Source organism: Schistocerca gregaria, chromosome X (assembly GCF_023897955.1).
Source record: "Schistocerca gregaria isolate iqSchGreg1 chromosome X, iqSchGreg1.2, whole genome shotgun sequence".
Taxonomy (NCBI): domain Eukaryota; kingdom Metazoa; phylum Arthropoda; class Insecta; order Orthoptera; family Acrididae; genus Schistocerca; species Schistocerca gregaria.
The window spans coordinates 343,787,990-343,811,749 of record NC_064931.1 but is presented as its reverse complement, the minus strand read 5'-3'; the positions used below and the strand labels follow the sequence as shown (position 1 = coordinate 343,811,749).

The 23,760-nt window shown below is 39.5% G+C and overlaps 1 protein-coding gene across 1 annotated transcript in view; it reads left to right on the top strand.

The window, feature by feature from the left end:
- Nucleotides 1–23,760, top strand: part of LOC126298271 (uncharacterized) — a 325,333-nt gene that overhangs the window by 111,971 nt on the left and 189,602 nt on the right. The window contains exon 3 of the mRNA XM_049989571.1: nt 13,968–14,216. Within this exon, the coding sequence (XP_049845528.1) occupies nt 13,968–14,216 (249 nt within the window). The remainder of the gene's footprint in view (nt 1–13,967; nt 14,217–23,760) is intronic.

Here is a 23,760-nt window from a genome sequence, read left to right as displayed (position 1 = left end):
TTCTACATAAAATCACATAGTTTATGGCTGTCATACTGTTGACTGATGAAGCCAGTTTCAGAACTAATGCTTCAAATGTTATGTTAGAAAAAAAAACCTCACTGGTTATGTCAATAGGACAACCAGCATTTTTGGAAGATAATTACTTGGTATGGCCTCTTCCCTGATAGTTACTGAACCATAATTTTGTGATGAACAGCTTATTGGTAACTGTTACTCTGAATTTCTCTATCATGCACTTTGTTGTTAAATGGTACATTAGCGATACTGTTCTTAATGTGGTTTCAGCAAGGTAGGTAAACAGTGCATTTATTCTTGGTGGCCAGGCATACCTCAAATCAATTCTTGTTGCTTGATAGATAGGTAGAGGACCAGTGGTTTGGCCACAATTGTAGCTATTTACCTTCCCTTGACTAATTACTTCTTTCTTTATAGAGCTTCCTTTACAGAAGTGTAACTGAGCAGTTGTTAAAGTCAGTGAGGAAATGACTTCAATAATCCATTTTTACTACCTTCTCAAAATGTTTTTCAAATGCAAAAAGAGAAACAAGTCTATAAGTCATTTGATTTTTCCCATTTTTTGAAGTGGGTATGGCTGCCACATATTTCAGTCTGAGTAATACCCCTTCAAACTGACAATTTAGAAAGATAACTAAAGGAGGTAGGAGAGGAGGGGGTGCTTAAAGTCAATACAACATTTTTGTACTTCTGATAGTGTTACCACAGAATAATTATTGCTTTCAGTGGCTTAGTAAAATGATTTCTACTGATGGAGTATGTGATACATGTGTAATAAATTTAACGGACAGTCAGTTTTATTATCATCCCTGTTTTTTGTGTTGCTGCTCGAAAACGTTTTGTGTTTCCGTACGAAAAGATTAATAGAATTTAGTAGTCAATGATTTGAATCTAGAATAACTTGTGTTGTAGGTTTGGTCACCTGGGAATTGAAACTCAATTTGTGAGGAATTCTATAGTTTTGCTTGTATTGCAGCTATAATTCTTGTTTAGAAGTTTCATTCTGCATTAAAAAAATCTCTCTTCTAGGAAAAATACATTTTTATCATTAATATTCTCTGCTGTTTTTCTGTTTCTAGTGTTATTTACTCTGATTCCTTGTAAAGGAGAGCTGGATACATACACTATGTGATCAAAAGTATCCGGATACCCCTTAAAACATAGGTTTTTCATATTATATTGTGCTGTCACCTACTGCCAGGTACTCCCAAAATCAGCGGCCTCAGTAGTCATTAGACATCCTGAGAGAGAAGAATGGGGTGCTCCGCAGAACTCATTGACTTCGAACGTAGTCTGGTGATAAGGTGCCTCTTGTTATGTCTGTATGTGAGATTTTCACACTCCTAAACATCCCTAGATCCACTGTTTTCATTGTGATAGTGAAGTGGAAACGTGAAGGGACATATACAGCACAAAAATGTACAGGGCGACCTCATCTGTTGACTGACAGAGACCAACAACAGTTGAAGAGGGTTGTAATGCGTAAATTGGCAGACATCTGTCCAGACCATCTCACAGGAATTCCAAACTGCATGGTGATTCACTGCAAGCACTATGATAGGTGGGAGGTGAGAAAACATGGATTTCATGTTTGAGTGCCCGCTGATAAGCTGCACATCATGCCGGTAAATGCTAAACTTCACCTCACTTGTTGTAAGGAACATAAACATTGAGTGATTGAACAGTGGAAAAATGTTATGAAGAATGACGAATCATGGTACACAATGTGATAATCCGATGGTAGGGTATGGGTATGGGTATGGCAAATGCCTGGTGAACATCATCTGCTAGGGTGTGTAGTGCCAACAGTAAAATTCGGTGGTGGTGGTGTTATGGTGCAGTCATGGTTTTCATGGAAAGGGGGGGGGGGGGGGGGGGTGTGACTTGCACCTCTTGTTGTTTCACATGCCACTATCACAGCATAAGCCTACACTGATGTTTGAAGTATCTTCTTGCTTACCTAGGTTGAAGAGCAATTCGGGGATGGCAATTGCATATTTTAACATGATTGAGCACAGATTGGTTACATGACAATAACATCCCTGTAATGGACTGGCCTGCACACATTCCTGACCTGAATTCTATAAAACACCTTTGGGGTGTTTTGGCATGGTGACTTCGTGCCAGGCCTCGCCACCTGACATCGATACCTCTCGTCAGTGCAGCACTCTGTGAAGACTGGGCTGCCATTTCCCAAGAAAACTTCCTGCACCTGATTTAAGGTATGCCTGCGGGAGTGGAAGCTATTGTCAGGGCTAATGGTGGGCCAACAGCATAGTGAATTCCAGCATGGCCAAGGGAGAGCGCCATGAACTTGTAAGTAATTTTCAGCCAGATGTCCAGATACTTTTGATCACATAGTGTAGTTGTGGGAACATTTTTAAACGAGTACTAAATTTCTCGTATACTGTGTGACCTTGAAAAATTACTGTTTTTTTGTCCAGTAAATTCACTTTGAAAAGTGTCAGCATATGTGATAATTTGTAATTGTACTTTCTATTTCTAAATTCGATTGATGTGTTCTTTTATTATTGCCCTTTTGACCATCATGGTCAGACAAACCATTTGTTATGGAAGTCATGTCTATTTCGTGTGTAATGGATTTAGAGACAAGTTATCGTTCACTGTTGTCTAATATGAGAGTTTGTTCTTTCGTAAAAGTAATATTCACAACAGAATTAAGTAACTTTATGTCCTTTATCAGGACATTGGCGATGAAATCCCAATTGAAGTTACTGCATACAGTGACTTCCTGCTTGTTTTATGCTTCATCTGGCATCTTATATTGAGAGCCTGTAATGCATCAGAACTACTATATTTGCTGTTCACAGGTCTAGTACAGACACACAGCACAAAACTGCTATTAATTGAAGTGGTCATTTTGGGTCATGGCTGGCTACTTCATCTTACCTTTTGTGTACATAGCCATTCCCCCTTTCTCTAAAAGATGCCTGAAGTAATATGTCACTAACTTCTACCAGCCTTAAATGCATTTACTTCCTTTCTGTAACTTCCAAATGATGTTCACTTGTGCATAATATTCCTCTAGAAGTGCCCATTGATTTTTATATTGCTGTAGTGGTAAGAGAAGCTGCTGTGTTTCATGTATCGGTCTGCTCAAGTTTCAGTGAAAAAGTTCAAATATATTTTGATTCTCAAACTTCCTGCTACCTAAAGTAAAGTTATTTTTATTTTCCCCTCTAACAGGATTGTGATACAGTAGTTTAGTATATCAAAGATATTGCAGTCACCAAGGTTTTTTATTCGTAATTCTCAAGAGAAGTAGAAGTGGTTATTTCTAAATTGGCTCACTGTTTAAGAGCTATTGCTGTGCATTGGGTTGGTAAATTACTTCCAGCATTAATGTGCGGTACACAGACTCCATGTGATTGTTTCAAATTTGGGTGTGATGCTGTGGAAATACTCACTGTCTGCACTACAATTTAGAACTGGAAGAGTGGGCAACAGTTGTGTACATAACTCGCAGAATGTGGTCCTCAGTCCTATGTCAAGCCATTAGTTTTTGACACATAATCAGGTTTTGAGAAATGTGTTGTTCTATGTGACAACCTTTTTGGAAGAGACCTCTCGTATTCACCATGAAGACACAACAGGTATGTAGAATTGTATTGAGAAAATTTTTTGAACAGACTAAGAGTTGTAGGAGCACATATTAATCTATAATAATCATGTACAGCCGATAGAAACACAAAAAACAACCGAAAATTTAAGCTCCTAGCTTTCGGAATAAATGTTCCTTCATCAGGGAGGAGAGAGGGGAAAGAAAGGGAAGAAGGGAAAGTGGATTTAGTTACTCACAACCCAGGTTCTGAAGCAACAGGGAAAGGAAAACAGGGAAGGTAGCAAGGATGGAGGCATGGTTGTCAGAGGGAAGCTTCCCTCTGACAACCATGCCTCCATCCTTGCTACCTTCCCTGTTTTCCTTTCCCTGTTGCTTCAGAACCTGGGTTGTGAGTAACTAAATCCACTTTCCCTTCTTCCCTTTCTTTCCCCTCTCTCCTCCCTGATGAAGGAACATTTATTCCGAAAGCTAGGAGCTTAAATTTTCGGTTGTTTTTTGTGTTTCTATCGGCTGTACTGAGCTGAGGTAAGTACTGGCCAGCCCCTCTATCTCTTTGTTAGTAATTGTTTCACATCTTTATATGAGATTTTCCATTAATTAGTTATAATAATCATGTGATAGTTGAAGTTTTCCTGACCAATAGAATATTCCACCTTTTAGGTATGTATCTGTGACAGCAAAATTTTGTCACCAAGCAAAGTGGCACAGTGGTTAGCACACTGAACTTGTATTCAGGACGAGAAAGGTTCAAACCTCTGTCCGGCCATCCTGTTTTAGGTTTTCTGTGATTGCCCTAAATAGTATAAGGCCAATGCTGAGATCCTTTCTCTGAAGGGCACAGCTGACTTTCTTCCCCATCCTTCCCTAATCTGATGGGACTGATTACCTTGCTGTTTGGTTCCCTCCCCCAAACAAACAAAAAATTCTAGTTAAGATATTTTGGCTGTTAACTATACAGCCATCTTTAACGTGAGTCAGTGTGTGAATTAAAATGGCCAGACACAGTGATATGCTGTGGACTAAAATGTGGTTGCATCACAGATAAGACATCAGTACACCAAAAGTAATAGATAAAACTTATGCACCTAGGAATAAAATGCAGCAAGAGCTAAGTCAGTAAATCCACAGTGCTTACAGATAGATGGTATTTGAGGAATCCAAGGCAGGAAAGACATAGAAAAATAATTCATTTGAAAGCACAGACATTACAGTGATTCCCATGAATTGTTCAGCTCGAAATCACTCTTCATAGAATAGATTGTCTGTCAACTGTATTTACAAAACCTCTGTTACCAATGAATCCCATTAATATGAGGGTGTGGTCAGTTTCTCAACTTTCTCATAATACATGCAATGTCAAGTGCAAATAAATGTTTAGCCACTGTAGATTTGTTGTGCTCATTTTACTCCACAGTATATCATACTGTCAAGTGGTTTTCACACAGTCACAAACTTGCCTGGTTGGTGGCTGTACAGTTAATAGTGGAAATATCAGAAGGTGAAACATTACTGTCCTAAATACATACACGAAAGATGATGAAATGTACCAATCTTGACAAATGATCAAAACATTTGATGTGGAAATTGATGTTAATAAATAAGCAATGTATTTGGATTTTAGTATTCTTTCAAATCTGCATGAAAATATGGTCATCAATCATACTCTTCATGGTGTGGCTGTATTAAAACTGAAAAATAATTGAGAGCACCTTTCTTATGAACCCATAAAAATTCTTGGAAGAAGGTCAGTACATTGAACCATAAGGCAGATTCTTCAGACTGAACTACTGTAAGGGTTAAAGTACAAATTCAGCTACACATACATACATACATACATACATACATACTCCATAAGCCACCATATGGTACATGCCATCGGGTACCCTATACCACTGCAAATCATTTCCTTTCCTGTTCCACTTGCAGATAGTGAGGAAAAATAACTGTCTATATGCCTCCATACAATACCTAATTTCTCTTACTTTCAAGATCTTCATGCAGAATGTATGTTGATGGCAGCAGAATTATTCTGCAGTCAACTTCAAATCTCAGTTCTCTAAATATTCTCAAATGTTCCTCAAAAAGAAAGTTCCTGTCTGACCACAGATTCCCATTTGAGTACCTGAAGCATCTCCAAAATACCTGTGAATTGTTGGAACCTTCCAGCAACAAATCTAGCAGCCCATCTATGAGTTGTTAAGATTTCTTCCTTTAATCTGATCTGGTATGGATCCCAAACACTAGAGCAGTACTAAAGAATAAGTTGCGCTAGCATCCTATATGTGATCTCTTTTACAGGTGAACTACAATTCCCTAAAATTCTTCTAATGAGTCAGTCAACCATTCACCTTCCCTACAATCCTCACTTGCATATTCCATTTTGTTGTATCAAGCTGGACACTACTAGTGCTGTATCCAAACATAAAGAGTTTGTTTCCTACTTATCCTAATTAACTTAAATTTTTGTACATTTATAACTAGCTGCATTCATAACACACAAGCTTGTCTGTCACCTTGTATCCTCCTACATTCACTCAACTTAAACACCTTTCCATGCACCACATCATTATCAGCAAGTAACCACACATTGTTGCCCATCCTGTCTACCAGATCATTACTGTTTACAGAAAATAACAACAGCCCTATCACACTTCCCTGGGGCACTGATTAACAATTGTCGTACGATAGCACAATGGGTTCTGTTTTGTAAGTCTGTCACTCACATATCTGGAACTCTATTCCATATGTTTATACCTTCATTAACAATCTACAGTGAGGCACAGTGCCAAATGCTTTTTGGAAATCTAGAAATATGTAATTGGCTTGTTTCCCTTACTCTCTAGTTCACAGCATATCATGTAAGAAAAGGGCAAGCAGAGTTTTGGACGAGTGGTAACTTCTAAGCTCACACTGACTCATGGCCATGAACTTCTTGGTTTCTAAGAAATTAATTATATTCGACATGCAAACATGCTAAAATTTCTGCAGCGAACTGATGTTAAGGATAACGGGTTCTAATATTGCAAGTCCATTCTTTTATTATTTTTGTGAAACCAAATTGGAATTCAATATGGACCTATCAAATTATTTGTTTTCAACTGTTTCTCTACATTAAGGATGCTTATTACTTTTCTATATATACAGGACTGTGTGCAATGTTCAAAAAATGGTATGTTTGTACAGTTTGGGGTGGAAGCTTTAGACACACTAAGTGATTTAATGAGATTCAGAATTTTCATGCGTTCTTGGCAAGACCTTTTGGTAACATATGACAGTGGTAGTGGTTACGTGCTTCACACAAATATTTTCACACACACAGATCTCTGCTAATGTATGCCTCTTGCCTTTTGCACATTCGCTGGTGAACTGAGTGTGCCTTTGCTTCCTCTCCATTTATAAATTTTGTTGTTAAACTAGGAGTCTTTTCCACCATTAATCTGCTTACTAGGCACCTACTTTTCCAGAACACCATTCAGTCTCTTTAGACGTTGCTCATAATTCCTCTATGTTCGTCTTACTGGAAGTAAATGTCAGTTCGTTGTCTGAGATGCTAACAACTGTTTATCTGCTCTTTCGGACAGAAACACATTCCTAACCTTTTTGACTGATTTATTAACATCTTTAACCATAGTCACTAATCATGACCACTAATGTCTCCATTGATAAGAACCAGTTTGTTTGAAGCTAGCAGGTGTAAGATCTTCCCATTGCACATGGGCTACTGGACTAGCAGCTCAGAACATTTGTTGGAAAACATGTTCAAAAGCACTTCGCAAGACTGGTCTGTACTCCGTGCAATGCATCCATAGACATCCCAGCCTATACTCAGTAGGTTTAAGTTGGCTCCAACCCATATTGCCTGATCTGGATACTTACATGTTACCGACAGTAACTTTCTCCAAATGACACTAACACTGTCACAGTGGGATCACGTGGCTGGTAAAAACATCCAACAATTAACTTGATGTCAGTTAGATCTGATATACACAGCCAAATATCTTCCTTGTCACACCTAAATTCCATCTAAATAGTGACAGTATTTTTGTCATTCATGTGGGTGTATCTACCATGTGGGATACAGCAGGTGGTGCTTCAGCAGCAGAGCCTTTGAGTGAAATGAGCAACATCTGAGACGTCCCACATGACATACGAGATTTTTCAGCACCACTAAACCTCAAGGCAGCAACCTGAAGGCAGCTAATCGTAACCAAAAGTGCATTAAACTGTTCACAAACTGCAGTCAGCTCATCCTGTGTGTGAACATGACATGTCCTAGCCATCCCAGCAAGACTAACTGAAGCAGTAAACTATAAAAGCAGACAGAAACCTAGATATGCAACTTACTGGCCTCACACATTAGCTCTGTAGATGGTTGTTCAGAAGAAATGAAAACTGTACTATAGGCTTCCTGAATTTACACTTCTTTAAAAACTCAAGATGGAACCTTTAAAATATAAAAACATAAATGAAGTTTAGAACATGTACTACTAGGAAAACAAAGGTAAAGCAAAATGCGCAACTTTCACTCTAGAGATGTGTAACAGGTGGCAGCAGGGGCCTGACTGAATTTATTACTAAATGACATTGATCAAATCCCAGAAATTGTTAATAATTGGATTGAACCATAATAAAATGAGGCACTTAGTAATTTGCCTTTGTGCCAAGTTCCTTGATTGAGAATTTTCACAGTGGCAATAGCTTTGACAATGTTCACCGAAGTCAGTTATTTACTGAATACATTTTGCATACTATATCTGTTTCTCACATGTTCCATGATCATTCCTTTTCTTGCAACATCTGAAAGTACAGTCTAATAAATGTTAATTTATTCTTTAGAAGTATTTGATTTTTCTATTGTAATCTGGTGTCATGACATTTTATATAGAAGTAAAAAGAGTACTGATAAATGTGACATTAGTGCAGTCTTCTCTCTTCTAAAGTGCTAAAGGTGACCTCCTCCCTACATAAGTAGAACCTTGTTCCACACTGTGCCATCTCTAGCTTGTATTCTGAAATTATGAAGTGTTTGGCTCAGCATGCTGAAATGATTGTTGAGTGACAAATCATACCAGTTACAGCACCTCCTTCATGTAACTTCTGTTTATTTGCTATAGTAAATTGTTACTTATCCCTCAAAAACTTATCAGAGAACATTCAATTCAGTTAAATCTGTGTTTCTAAAAGAAAGGTGGTGAGACCTTTATCAGTTAGTTGGTTTGTTTCATGTTCCATGGATCATTTGTACAATTACTCATAATGATGTGAAATGGGTCATTATACAGTCACATTAAATGTTCATACATAAATATGACTACATGCTGAACATTTAAAATTGTCCCCTCCCCTCCCAGCTGTGTGTTTGCCAGTATCTGCTACCGTATAGTAGATTTGTCTACCATAGCTAACTGTTCATTTCTTTACTTACTGCATAACAATGAACTTTGTCTACTTTCGACAAAAAAGTGTATGAAAACATTGTTTTTTTGAAGTGTGCTCTACATAAATATGAAACAGGCAAGACACAAAAGTAATATAATAAAATTTAAGCAACTAAAAGAACTGATGGCTATATTAAAGATGTAAGCTAGTTGCAATTTTAACTCCTTTCACATTTCTAATGGTAAACCACACTACTTACATGTGCACAAGAAATAATCAATATTTTCATTTGAAGAATATTTAAAAGTAAATGTATGGTTCATAAAACTACATATGGTACTAACATGGTTTGCTGTGTCAGATATATGCTACTAGCATTAATGAATGACAGGCATCCTGCCCATGCTTTCCCAAATGTTCATAAGCAGAAACAGGAACTATGGTAATGCATTTGCAACTTCTATGTGCATTAACCATGTAACACACCATAAATACTGATCAGCTGTTGAAGACCTCAGGTCTACAGAATGAAGTTGCAGGGATGGTCTTAGTCTTTAATCATCAGCTGCATAAACAGTGCTTAGAGAAACTTTAACACATCTAATGCTGTCTCCATGCCAGAAGTAGTTATAGCAGCTTGTAGATGTGTCGGGTAGAACGGACACTACAGCATGAACTACCAGCATTGGCCCACTTGCCATGCCAATAATGAAACGGCTGATGTTTGTCCCTAAGATTTGGCCACCATGTTGCACATGCATAGGGCACTTTCATCTTACTGTGCCTCATGGCAACAAAGATATTCTGGTGCACTCATGGTTGTACTGCTGGGGTAGAGTGCACTTCAAAGGAAAATACAGTTGTATCATGGCATAAGCTCAGTGAAATATGCAAGAACAAAAGATGCAAAATTTCTTGGCCTGGCAGGAGAATAGAAGCATTTTAGGTCAATATGGTTTAATATCATTTTTCCACTGATTAGATTTCCAGCTACAAATTTCTTCAGATTTGGAAATACGTAAAAGTCAAGAGATAGCTAAATCTGGTGTGTAGAAGTGATCTTAGAGTAATTAGGTCTTAAATGCCCTCACTTTTCCCACTATAAAAGTGTATCATTGTGCAACTATTGTACACATGAAGAAATACATTTTTTCTCAGTATGGTTTCCATCTTTTATGTTATCATAAAATGGGTTGAGAAACTCTCATAGGATTTTCCAGTTACCATTACACTCCTTGCAATGGAATTGATAAGAATAATTCAGTTTGCAACAAAGGAAATACTGGACATAGTATTTCTGGCAGATAGACTTGACTGCCTACTTAGCCTTTCACAGTGACTGGGAGAGGAAGATGGGATGGAATGGAATGACTCTGAACATGGAATTTGTGCCCATGCTTACTACATTTTATGGTATCTTAACAACTTTTCATGTATTTGCTACCTCCACTTCTTTTGTCATTCTAAATGAAAGCTTTTGACCATGTTGACTGGAATACTCTTTCAAATTCTGAAGGTGGCAGGAGTAAAATATAGGGAGCGAAAGGCTATTCACAATTTGTACAGAAACCATATGGCAGTTATAAGAGTCGAGGGACATGAAAGGGAAGCAGTGGTTGGGAAGGGAGTAAGACAGGGTTGTAGTCTCTCCCTGATGTTATTCAATCTGTATATTGAGCAAGCATTAAAGGAAACAAAAGAAAAGTTCGGAGTAGGTATTAAAATCCATGGAGAAGAAATAAAAACTTTGAGGTTTGCTGATGACATTGTAATTCCGTCAGAGACAGCAAAGGACTTGGAAGAACAGTTGAACAGAATGGATAGTATCTTGAAAGGAGGGTATAAGATGAACATCAACAAAAGCAAAATGAGGATAATGGAATGTAGTCGAATTAAGTCGGGTGATGCTGAGGGAATTAGATTAGGAAATGAGACACTTCAAGTAGTAAAGGAGTTTTGCTATTTGGGGGGTAAAATAACTGATGATGGTCAAAGTAGAGAGGATATAAAATGTAGACTGGCAATGGCAATGAAAGCATTTCTGAAGAAGAGAAATTTGTTAACATTGGGTATAGATTTAAGTGTCAGGAAGTCGTTTCTGAGAGTATTTGTATGGAGTGTAGCCATGTATGGAAGTGAAGCATGGACGATAAATAGTTTAGACAAGAAGAGAATAGAAGCTTTCGAAATGTGGTGCTACAGAAGAATGCTGAAGACTGGATGGGTTGATCACATAACTAATGAGGAGGTATTAAATAGAATTGAGGAGAAGAGGAGCTTGTGGCACAACTTGATTAGAAGAAGGGATCGGTTGGTAGGACATGTTCTGAGGCATCAAGAGCGTGGAGGGTAAAAATCGTAGAGGGAGACCAAGAGATGAATACACTAAGCAGATTCAGAAGGATGTAGGCTGCAGTAGGTACTGGGAAACGAAGAAACTTGCACAGGATAGAGTAGCATGGAGAGCTGCATCAAACCAATCTCAGGACTGAAGACAGCAACAACAACAACAACAACCACAACCACAACATTAAGGGCTGATTTGTTTGACTACCTTGTTACACTACTTGCCATTAAAATTGCTGCACCACGAAGATGACATGCTACAGATGCGAAATTTAACCGACGGGAAGATGATGATCCTGAGATATGAAAATGATTAGCTTTTCAGAGCATTCACACAAGGTTGGTACTGGTGACGACACCTACAACATGCTGACATGAGGAATGCTTCCAACCAATTTCTCATACAAAAACAGCAGTTGACTGGCGTTGCATGGTGAAACGTTGTTGTGGTGCCTCATGTAAGGAGGACAATTGCATACCATCATGTTTCCGACTTTGATAAAGGTCGGATTGTAGCCTATCGCAATTGCGGTTTATTGTTTCACGACATTGCTGCTCGTGTTGGTCAAGATCCAATGACTGTTAGCAGAATTTGTAATAGATGGTTTGAGGAGTGTAATACGGAATGCTGTGCTGGATCCCAAAGGCCTCCTATCAGTAGCAGTCGAGATGACAGGCATCTTATCTGCATGGCTGTAATGGATCGTGCAGCCACGTCCCCATCTCTGAGTTAACAGATGGGGACATTTGCAAGACAACAACCATCTTTACAAACAGTTCAATGAAGTTTGCAGCAGCATGGACTATGAACTCGGAGACCATGGCTGTTTTTACCCTTGACACTGCATCGCAGACCGGACCACATGCGATGGTGTACTCAGTGACAAACCTGGGTGCACGAATGGCAAAACGTCATTTTTTTTTGGATGAATCCAGGTTCTGTTTACAGCATCATAATGGTCACATCCGTGTTTGGTGACATCGCGGTGAACGCACGTTGGAAGCGTGTATTCGTCATCGCAATACTGGCATATCACCCGGCATGATGAAATGGGGTGCCTTTGGTTACATGTCTCGGTCACCTCTTGTTCACATTGACGGCACTTTGAACAGTGGATGTTACATTTCAGATGTGTTACGACCCGTGGCTCTATCCTTCATTTGATCCCTGTGAAACCCTACATTTCGGCAAGATAATGCACGACCGCATGTTGCAGGTCCTGTACGGGCCTTTCTGGATACAGAAAATGTTCGACTGCTACCCTGGCCAGCACATTCTCCACATCCCTTGCCAATTGAAAATGTCTTGTCAATGGTGGCTGAGCAACTGCACAATATGCCAGTCACTATTCTTGATGAACTGTGGTATGGTGTTGAAGCTGCATGGGCAGCTGTACCCGTACATGCCATCCGAGCTATGTTTGACTCATTGCCCAGGCATATCAAGGCCGTTATTACAGCCAGATGTGATTTTTCTGGGTACTGATTTCTCAGGATCTATGCACCCAAATTGCATGAAAATGTAATCACATGTCAGTTCTAGTATAATATTTGTCCAATGAATACCCATTTATCATCTGCATTTCTTCTTGGTGTAGCAATTTTAATGCCCAGTAGTGTACTTTCAGAGAAGTGCTGTTGGCTTTACCCTCAAGATAGAGAATGTGGTGACCTTGTAGTTTGGTCCAGTTGACCTCATTAATTCAGTCAAGTCAAAACAATTTCACAGGTGAAGTTGATCCAAGTGTGTTTTATAGGGGTCAGGGATTTTCTGTGTCTCGTTATGACTGGGTGTTGTGTGATGTCCTTAGGTTAGTCAGGGTTAAGTAGTTCTAAGTTCTAGGGGACTGATGACCATAGATGTTAAGTCCCATAGTGCTCAGAGCCATTTGAACCATTTTTTGTGTTCTATATGGTACACAATAAAAGAAACAAAATTTTCACAACATTTATTATATGTAAAATTGCCTACTTTTCCTTGTATTAATACCACCAAGATAAGTACCAGGTAAACATGTCATTAATAAAATTCAAAAGTAACATGCGTACAATATTTTATTGAGATTGTTTCCATTATAGGCAACAAAATGAGTCACGTAACATTGGTAAGTGAGCAGCTAGCAGGGTTGTAGCAATTTGCATTTTCAATGTCATTAACATTGCATGAACCTCTATTATAGACATTTCCACTTTCCAAAAAGCTTGGTTAAATAACCTGAAGATGGGTAATTTGCACATTCAACAGAAGCTAACTCTGTCTGTCTCTCTGTTGTGTCTCTGCACAACACTATCAGGATCACAGTGTTGTCAATCACTAAATATGTCATTGTAGCATGATACCATCAAAATTATTAGATTTCACACTAATACTGAAATATTATCCATTAGTATGAAGTAAAAATTCAGCTTCACCGTACAGACAAAAAACACTCCATAAACTTAATTCCTCTTCCCTGACCTTGTTTTATACAAAACTGACCCATAACTTTTTTACATGTCGTCATGAAAGACTTCACTATGTCTAGAACTCGCTCCATATTCCCAGTAGATAATGACTGATGCCACCATTTAGACTGAAATAACTCTTGTTAAAGTGCCTTTGTTGTGGTGTACCAACAATGTATTGAAATATTTGTTGCAGAGTCCTGTCCATGCGGTTCGCCATGATGGCACCAGGGACAATACGCGAAAGTTAAAGGTGCAGTCTGACACTGACCAGATGCCGCCGCTGCCGCCACCACCTCCACCACCAGAACAGGGCCAGCATCCTCTACCGTCACCATCAGAGCTGGATGCCACACTGCCTCCTCCCATGTCCACACAACCTGCTCCCCCTCAGGCAAGCAGTGTGCCAGGATCTTCAGAGCTGGCTAGCTTACAGCTCAAGGAAGTAAGGCTCACTCACACAAAGTAACCATTGTTTAATTAATATACTGTACAGAATGTGTAACAGTGATCGAGCCAGTGTCTTCATTGGAAAAACAATTAATTTTAGCTGCTTAGACCTTCATCGAAATGAGATGGAGTCAAATTAGAATTAATAACATGAGAATAACTGTAAGAAGCTTCTTCAGAAAGTTGGTGGGAAAGAATAGCACATTTGTTTTAGACCACATAAGGCTGTGTGTGTAATCTATTTTGTGGAACTGTTGGTGTCATCCTCACTTGAAATTTGAAACAAAAACAGTAAATTGTGCTGATATGGCTATGCCTTTATCCGTATATATTTTCATTTTGTTTTGAAACAATGATTTATGCGCTGACACTTTTATACATAAAAAAGATTTAAATGTCCTTTTTAAATTAATGACTCCAGTAATTTGTAAATATTTCAGCAAAACACTTTTTTGTTGGGTCCCACTTGACAAAAGAAGTGAAACATTGTCAAAGGTTTTGTGTTTGGATTTCAAGAAATCATTATGAGGATTTTACAACCCATTATTACTAAATTGCCTGTAGATGGTGCTATTTGTGGGTTTGCAAATGCAAGTTCTGAAATGGAAGGTTACTCACTAGGAAACAGTCCTGGGTCTGTTGCAGCACGATTACTATCATCCTAAACCTAATGTGGTTACCCAAGGTGAGACACTGAAAGTGCAGAGAAAACAGAGTTACCTCTTGGAAATGGTGGCTTGTGGCTATTTTTATCACTTTCCCTAGAATTGGTACACTTCTTAGATTTATTTAATAAGATATGTCTGAATGTGGCTGTGGATGCCAGGTAAGACAACACAGTTCATGTAACAGCCATAGAGTGCATCCTGTGACAGACCCTCGTGTAATGGTTTACACAGTGGACTGGCAAAGTTGATGCAGTGATTAATCTTGATGCATAATTGCACAACTTCTGTGGTAGAAAAGAGAGTTTAGAGTATAGGGAGTCTAGATTACTGGGCAAATGAGAAGTAGAGACTAGGTACAAGTATTTGTGTTGAATACAGTGTGTTTTCTTTGTGGCTGTGTAGTGAGAATAGCCAAGCTATACAATGTTTTATTAGTAGTGCTTGAGGATACGTCACAAGATTAGGCTGAATGCAGTACCCTTTTCCTTCTAAGACTATAACCATTGCTTGATACTTCATTGTAGTGTCTTCAGCAATGCTTACAATGTAACAACAGTAACAAAGAAGTCTACAGCCTTTTGCAGATAGTAGTACAGATTATAATGGGTTGAAGATAAAGGGTGCTGAGTTAATGAGAGTAAGAGAGCCGGGTAAGGAAGAAAACAAAGGAAAAAAAAATCTACTACAGTGAGAACTAGCAGAACAGAGTTTTCTGTATAAGAAAGTTGACTTCACATGAAATACTACTGCATTGTAGTATGATGCATAGTTGCAGTTTGTGTATATTGCACAGCAGTTGGAAGTGAAGGATGAAATTTTAAGGGTAAGTCCTTCTTTAACTTGCATATATCAAGAGAATTTAGTACCTCTGTTAGCTCAAAAATATCATATTTGTGGTATGGGGTGAAAGAAGCGTAGATATACTAAGAAGAATTAATATAAAACAATGAAAAAGGTTGAAAAATTTATTAGCCTAGAATGTTCAAATAAATAAAGCATTGCTTAACCAAGTTACACACATGGGCAAGATAAAACTAAAAATGTTAGGTTGTTAAGTAAAACTACATTGACCAAAGGAAACCAATAATGAATTGTTACTTAATTGTACAGTTCAACTTGCAACCATGTACTTTCTTATAAGCATTCAGACTGATTTAAATAATACTGCATTACAACTTAGGCAGCTGCTTTGTGTTGCCATTCACAGTGCAAGATAAAAAAGGGATAGTGTGTGTCCCTGTTTAATGGCAGCATGTGGTGTAATCATTAAAAGCTGGAAACACTGTGCATCTCTACAAAAGAGATTTATAAATTTCATAGAAGGGTTCTCTGGGGAAATAATCATCCAAGAGTGCAACCTGCCAGCTCTTTGGTAAAGTGACCCTAACCTAGGATCAGTGTATTAATGAAGCATGTTCCAAAGCCACTGAACCAAGTTTAATAGTACCTTCATATGCAGACATATGAGGCTTCATAGTGTTTCTTGTTGTACTTTCCCAATGGGTGTGTTGATTAGCAGCTGTTACCCACAAAGGTTTCTTGAGACACTCTGTTCACTGAATCTTAAGAGATATTATCTAATCCTTTGGGTGATTCTTACTGAAAACTGATGACAAATGGTACTCATGCAATCCTTAAACATGACAGGTGACAAATTGGTGCTAATGTTAGCTTTAGAAACACTTTTTTTAATGTTATATTCCAAATTCATGTGTGGGATGTCAACTGAAGATAGTCCCCTTTCTCCCCCTCCCCTCTACCCCAGGGGGTACGCCACTCTTTGACGAGATCATGCTTGGCTACCATTGGACCCTAGTCTCTGCAGCATTTTTTTCCCCTTCTGTGCTGCACTTATATCCTGTGCTATTCTTTTTTCCCGCCCTTGGGAACATGTCTGGGATGTTATTGGGAATTTTCTGCATTGTCTGTCACCGGCTAAGAACAGTATAATCTTTGTTTTTCACTCCCTTTTCCTTTCTTTGTTTTCCTTCTCCTCTTGTTCCTCCACTTCGGTGTTTCAGTTCCTCTTTTTCATTTTCCTCCCTGTGCACTCCTGAAGGTCAGATCACATGTTTGATGCATAACAGGTTACTGGGTAATGCGTAATTTTCAGCCCTGTGTTGACAGGTAGGTTTCGCACGTATCCCCTGGTACAGGCCACGCCGAGGAAGGGGTGATTGCCTGAGCTTCAACCTACCGAAATTGCCGCTTGGTCTCTCTCTGTCAGGTGTTTGGGAGGTGTGACCTATGGTGTGAACAATCGCCTAAGATGGGTGCACCCTCTTGTGAAGGGGGGCCCCCCCAGTTGGAAGGCACGCATCATTGGAGATGCTGGCAATCATGGGGGATTTTATCACAATGAGTCAATCATCTTCACAATCAACATCTATGAAATGTAAACATAATGAGGCTAATAATTGAAAGACCCTTCCCACTGCACCATGGTTCCTCGTGGTCTCACGTACTGGAGACTGTCATTCCTTCGCCACGTTAAATCCGTTTATCATTCAGAAAAGTGTTGATGCAATTGCCGGCCCTGTGAAATCCTGCTCTTATTTAGGGAATGGCACTTTGCTTTTGGAGACTATTTCTGATTCTGAAGCACAACTGCTTGCTGCCTCACTTGTCAATGGCTAGCCTGTTCGTGTTAAGGCCCGTAGAACTTTGAAGTCTTTCTATGTTGTACTTTACAGCAGGCTGCTCGACGGTTTAACAGAGGCCAAAATTCAATCTTACATCTCTCATCAGGGTGTCATTACTGTCCATCATATAATGAAAAAGGTAGATTTCTCTTTAGCGACTACCCACACTCTTTTTCCACCTTTGATAGAGTGGTGCTTCCATCCAAGATCAAAGCAGGCTATGCAATTATCACAGTCTGGCCATATGTTTCGAACCTGATGGGCTGCTACCAGTGTCATCATTTCAACCACACTAGAACATCTTGTTGACGCCCAGCCAAATGTGTTACCTGTGGTAGAAATGCACTCCGCCTCCTTCTCCCCACTGTATCAACTGCAATGGCAGCCATGCCTCTCAGGATTGTCCTATGTATCTTCATGAGCAGGCTGTCCAGGGGATCCAGGTGAAGGAAAAAGTGCCTTACTCAGTCGCTCGCAAGTTACTGGCTACTTGCAGACCCTGCATTCTCCCGTCTGGCACCTGTAGTTTTGTTCTCGTTACCCTCGCTCCATGAAGGACATGGCCACCCAAACATGCGACCTGCAATTCGGCTCTTAGGTTGTGAAATCGCCCAGTGTCAAGGGAGCATCGCCATCCCCCCCCCCCCCCCCTCCCATCCAGCGGTGCAACAAGTTATCCAACTGTTGCCTTAAGGGCCAAAGCCACCAGCTACACAACTGGTAGGCCAGAAGGGACAGAAGGAATACTGCCTTGAAGACTTCCTCAGTCCATCCAGCTAAACACCTGAGTCTTCCCCCAACCAGAAAGGCTTGAAGATGTCCACCAAAGGCAAACAATCTTCTCCTGCACCAACTCGAAGATCCTCTTCGGTGGTGTCACCATGTGATACCTTAGCCTGGTCGGCATCCGTGTCGTCAGTGCGCACCACCAACCGTTTTTCTGTGCTAGACTCCACAGTTGAACTGCACATTTTTTAACTGTTTATGGTCCCACTTGGGTGTGCCGTCTGAGTTATCGACCATCTTAAAAAAATGATGCCCAGGCTGTCGACCATGTTTTACTATCAGCCAAAGCAATATTGAGAAGGCCATTTAATTTTTAGCTTTGGACTTCCCTTTCTGTCCGGTGTCTTTTTTAGCCCTTTTTCCACATTCCTGTTTTAGCTGTCTTCTATTATGTCAATTGAGACTGACATATCATCGTTTTTTAACTGCTCTGTCTTCATGTTCTATTGTTTTGACTTGGGCACATATGACTCCAATTGTTTTTTGCGCCCTAAAGCGAAAAAAAACCAAACTGAAGATTGTTCAGCCTGCTGTTTGATATTCAGTGTCAACAATTCAAGGTAATTAACTGTAGTTTAATTTATTTTTAATCCAATTATGAACCATTCAAAAAGTTAATCAAGGCTGTATTAAATAAACTTGAAACTGCTCAGACGAAGTGTGTGTCTGATGCTTAGTGCAGTACTATGATGCATCACATTTCTGCAGTAGTTAGATGGAGCTACTAACTTATCATAGACGCAATGAAAATAAATCATGAGAATGAACTACAGCATTTAATCATACATGCATCTCTGGAGAAGGAATGGGTAGTATTAGGTTTACAACCCAAAACTACTTTCCTGATGCGCTATCCTCTTTCCAGGCACACACTACACATGATGAGACTGTACTGAGCTGGTGTGATGTTTGAGATTTCATTGTGACAAGGTCTGTTATGGACATTGTCTCTCTATTCTCCACAAGCCATCTTATAGACTGTGGTATAGGATATGTCTAAATCTCTCCTCCCCTCCACCCCTTCTCTATTCCATTTACATTTTGTGTGAGAGAGATATGATGATGATGCCATTGAACAATTGTGGATTTCTTCACTTATTTATTTGCAATATAAATCATTTATTTACATTCACATTCAAATACTAATCACTGCCCCAATTGTCAGTCTTCTACAGGTCTTTCTGCACTCTGACATTTGTCTGATGTTGCAATTTTATGATACACAGTAGTCCCACAGAGCCTCTAGATAATTCATACATATTGTGAATGGAAACAACACTCTTTTGGGAGTATTTTTGAAATTATTTCTATGACTGTCAGTTTAGTTGTTAAGAATTGGTGAAATCGCATTTTGTTCACTCACAGTTAATTACCACTGAATATCTTTACAGGAATTTGGAATCAGATTTGACAAAACGGAGCAAGCAGTTTCATAAGATCTGTGTGTGTGGAATCTAGTCTAAAAAACAAAATCTGTCGTAGTATGTAAACATGAAATGTTCCATAGTTCTAAAACAGATATCAGCAGTATAGGTCTAAAATTCTGTGCACCTGTAAAGAGAATCTGTTTTGAAAATGGAAATGACCTGCTCTTTCTTTCGAATAACATTGTACCTTCATTACTCCAGTAACCATAAGATAATATACGTGTGAAAGGGGAGCAAGTTATTTTGCATAATATTCCAAAACATCTCACGGTATCTTTTCTCACCCAGATGCCTTTGTAGACAGTCCTGCTCACTTGTGATATAAATTAAATGTAAACTTCTTGCAACTGGCGACAGTTTTGGAGCATTAGATGTACTGTTGACATATCAGTACTTGGCATGATAAATGGATAACATCAATGTTTGTTTGATCAAACTAGTAAATATCCTTGTTCACTGCAGATGGCCTGGGCTGACAGTTCTTTCTAATCGTACGACGTAGGCTTTCACAGTTGGTGTTTACTTCAGTTAAAACTTCTGGGCTGTCAGGCCATAGTTGATATATAAAATTATTTCCTAACATTTCATCTCTGACGGCTTCAAGAACTCAAGAAAACATCGAATTTATAGGAGTGCATAGAGGACACTACCATTCATCACAGCATGCTGATTGCAAAATTATCTGTGGCTGGTGCAATTATTCTTTATTAAGAGTATTCTATCATAATTAATCTGTGCAAAGTTGACACCCATATTTTATCTAATTTAACACCTTTTTCTTTCATGTTGAAATTAATGAGGTTTGTAAATCTCTGTGGCCTCTCTGTACATGCATGTATGGATAGATAATACTTTGTGGGATTCTGTGAACAGTCTGCCTCAAGAAATCTGTTGTTGAAACTGCTAACCGACTCGTGTTATTAGGGGTGTTACCTTTTAAATAATCTTATTGTAACCAAAATTTCACAATAGTTCTCATCTATTTACAGATCTTTCACTTTCAACATCTACTGCTGACACACTCCCACAACTACTCACAACTCAGTTACACTTTGACTTAACACCATCCCTTATACAGAATCTTCATAATGCATCATATTTTCAGTGTTATTGCAGTTATTATTTTATGTTAATTACTGTGGGAAAAAGATGAATACAAATAATTTGACATATGACCTGAAGGTCAACAGAAATAAAAAAATGTTTTCAAATAACCGCTATGTGAACTGCAAAGCTTTTCTACATTTCATTTTGTAAATTAAATCCCTTAATGGGTTAATATTAAAATTTAAATTTGTATTAAAAATAAATTAGTATAATACTAACTCTAATGCCAAATCTGTATCATTCTATACAAAACATTCTTCCAGATTGTATTGAAGTCTAGTGATATGAAAATTTTTTGCACTGTGAACAATTGGTTACATCATTATGTATAACTATATTGAAGTACTTTCAACTGTAGATTAATTACTGATTTTAATGTTGCTATACAATCTTGAGTGTAAATTAAGACATAAACATAAATATAAACATAAACATCTTCACTTAACAAAATTTTAGCTTATTATAAGGTTTCGTAATGAGATGTACCCTATACTACAATGGATGATGCTCGGTCTGTTACATTACGCATTTTACTGTTGAGCAATTTGTCAGTTTTCTATTTGATGATTACCTCACTCGGTATCTGCCATTTTGGTGTTTGTGCAGTCATTAGAATCATCCATGTTCAAAATTTCCAGAGGACTGAATTCAGTAGTTGAGCCTTCAGTCTGTTATCTTTCAATTGCATCCCAGTATGATCACCAAGTAAGTGAACAGAAAATATCAAATTACTTTCTGACTTTGTGTAAGGCAAAAATTTCCTGGTTGGCAACATTTTATTTCCATTAAATGCTGCTCTCATTGCTCTCCTTAATCTCATTGTGGCTTCACTTACTTTCTGCCCATCAACTATTGACTTTGCTTAAATCTGTGGTAAAGCTCTATATGATTCTGTAACCTCTAACACTATTTTTTGAATCACAGTCCTGTAATCATAGAGTTAAGATAGCCTTGTGATTACTGAACCCCCCCTCTTCATTAACTGATTTCAAAAGTTCGGAGCGAGCGGGGTAGACACTCAAATTCGGGAGGTCGATGGTTATTGGAACCTGCATCCAGCCATCCTGAGTTAGGTTTTTCGTGATTTCTCTAAATTGTGTCAGTAGATGCCAGATGGTTCCTTCAGAAGGGCACAGCTGATTTCCTTCTCTGTGCTTTCCTAATCCAAGCTTGTGCTCCATCTTTATTGACCTTGTGAATGGGACATTGTTGGACCTTCTCCCTACCTCAAAAGTTAGTCTGTTAGCTATTGGGATGTCTAAGATGTTTCCCTCCCAAGTCAGTTCTCTGTCTGCTTGAAATAATTGTCAGATATGACATTCAGAAAAATTTTGCAGCCTAGTTTTCATTGCATGACTCTCACATTCTGTAGCTCTCAAATTAACAACTCCCCCTAATGCAGTAGTGTAATCAAGAAACTTGATATAATCATGAAGTGCACTTTGAAGCATTCTGTCATGACATATCCTGAAGTAAGGGGTCTATAAAAACATCTGATTACCTCATTTGACCTAAATAAAAGGTTTAGCTTCACTCAAATTATTTCACATTTGGAATATGTAGCAGGCGGGCGGGTGGGTGGGCGGCCTTAATATAACCTAAATATCCCCAAAGAGATTGTCTAACCAGAACATCCAGAAAAGGCAGGCAACCATCTTTCCCTGTTTCCATAGTGAACCAGATGTTCTTTCGAATGGAGTTAAGGTGAAATAAAAACTCCATTCATTTATCTTCTATGCAATCACACCATGAAAGCATCATCCATATACCTCCAAAATACATTGCTTTAAGGAGTGCTGATTCAAGTGACCAATTAATGGTCTTCCATTTAAAAAAGAAAAATAAATCTAACCAGGAGAGTCAGACTAACCGTGGTGGCACAATCTGCTCAAAATATTCTACATTGAACATATAGTAGGTTGATGAAAAGGCATGCTGAAATAAAGCTGTGATGTTTACCTGAAAATTATCACCAATTCATGCCAAAGAATCTGTCAGAGGAATCTGGTAAACTACATAAATGGTAAATAAAAGGTCAAAACTGCTTAAATGGAGAACGCTCAATCAGCTATTAAAATCAGTTATATACATGACATGAGCTTTTATGCACCAATGACCCCATCAAGAAATCAGTATGTTCGGTATTCCTGCATACAATTTAGCCAATGCTGCTCACTGTTGTTTATCCCCCCTGCGGGTCCGGGGGTTAGAATAGGCCCAAGGTATTCCTGCCTGTCGTAAGAGGCGACTAAAAGGACTCCCCCTCAAGGGGGTAGTTAGCGCCTGTGTCCGGAGACTGACGGTTCCACGACCTATATTTGCGGTCATTTTGGTTTGTTCAATTCTTCTGGTTTCTTCCTTCCTTTGGTTGGTTCCTTTCTTTGTTCATCTCCATCTCACTGTCTTTCTTACTCTTTCCCTTGCCTTCTTCTCCTCGCCCCCCTTCTCCTCGCCCCCCCTTCTCCTCGCCCCCCCCTTCTCCTCGCCCCCCCCTTCTCCTCGCCCCCCCCTTCTCCTCTCCCCCCCTTCTCCTCGCCCCCCCTTCTCCTCGCCCCCCCTTCTCCTCGCCCCACCTTCTCCTCGCCCCCCCTTCTCCTCGCCCCCCCTTCTCCTCGCCCCCCCTTCTCCTCGCCCCCCCTTCTCCTCGCCCCCCCTTCTCCTCGCCCCCCCTTCTCCTCGCCCCCCCTTCTCCTCGCCCCCCCTTCTCCTCGCCCCCCCTTCTCCTCGCCCCCCCTTCTCCTCGCCCCCCCTTCTCCTCGCCCCCCCTTCTCCTCGCCCCCCCTTCTCCTCGCCCCCCCTTCTCCTCGCCCCCCCTTCTCCTCGCCCCCCCTTCTCCTCGCCCCCCCTTCTCCTCGCCCCCCCTTCTCCTCGCCCCCCCTTCTCCTCGCCCCCCCTTCTCCTCGCCCCCC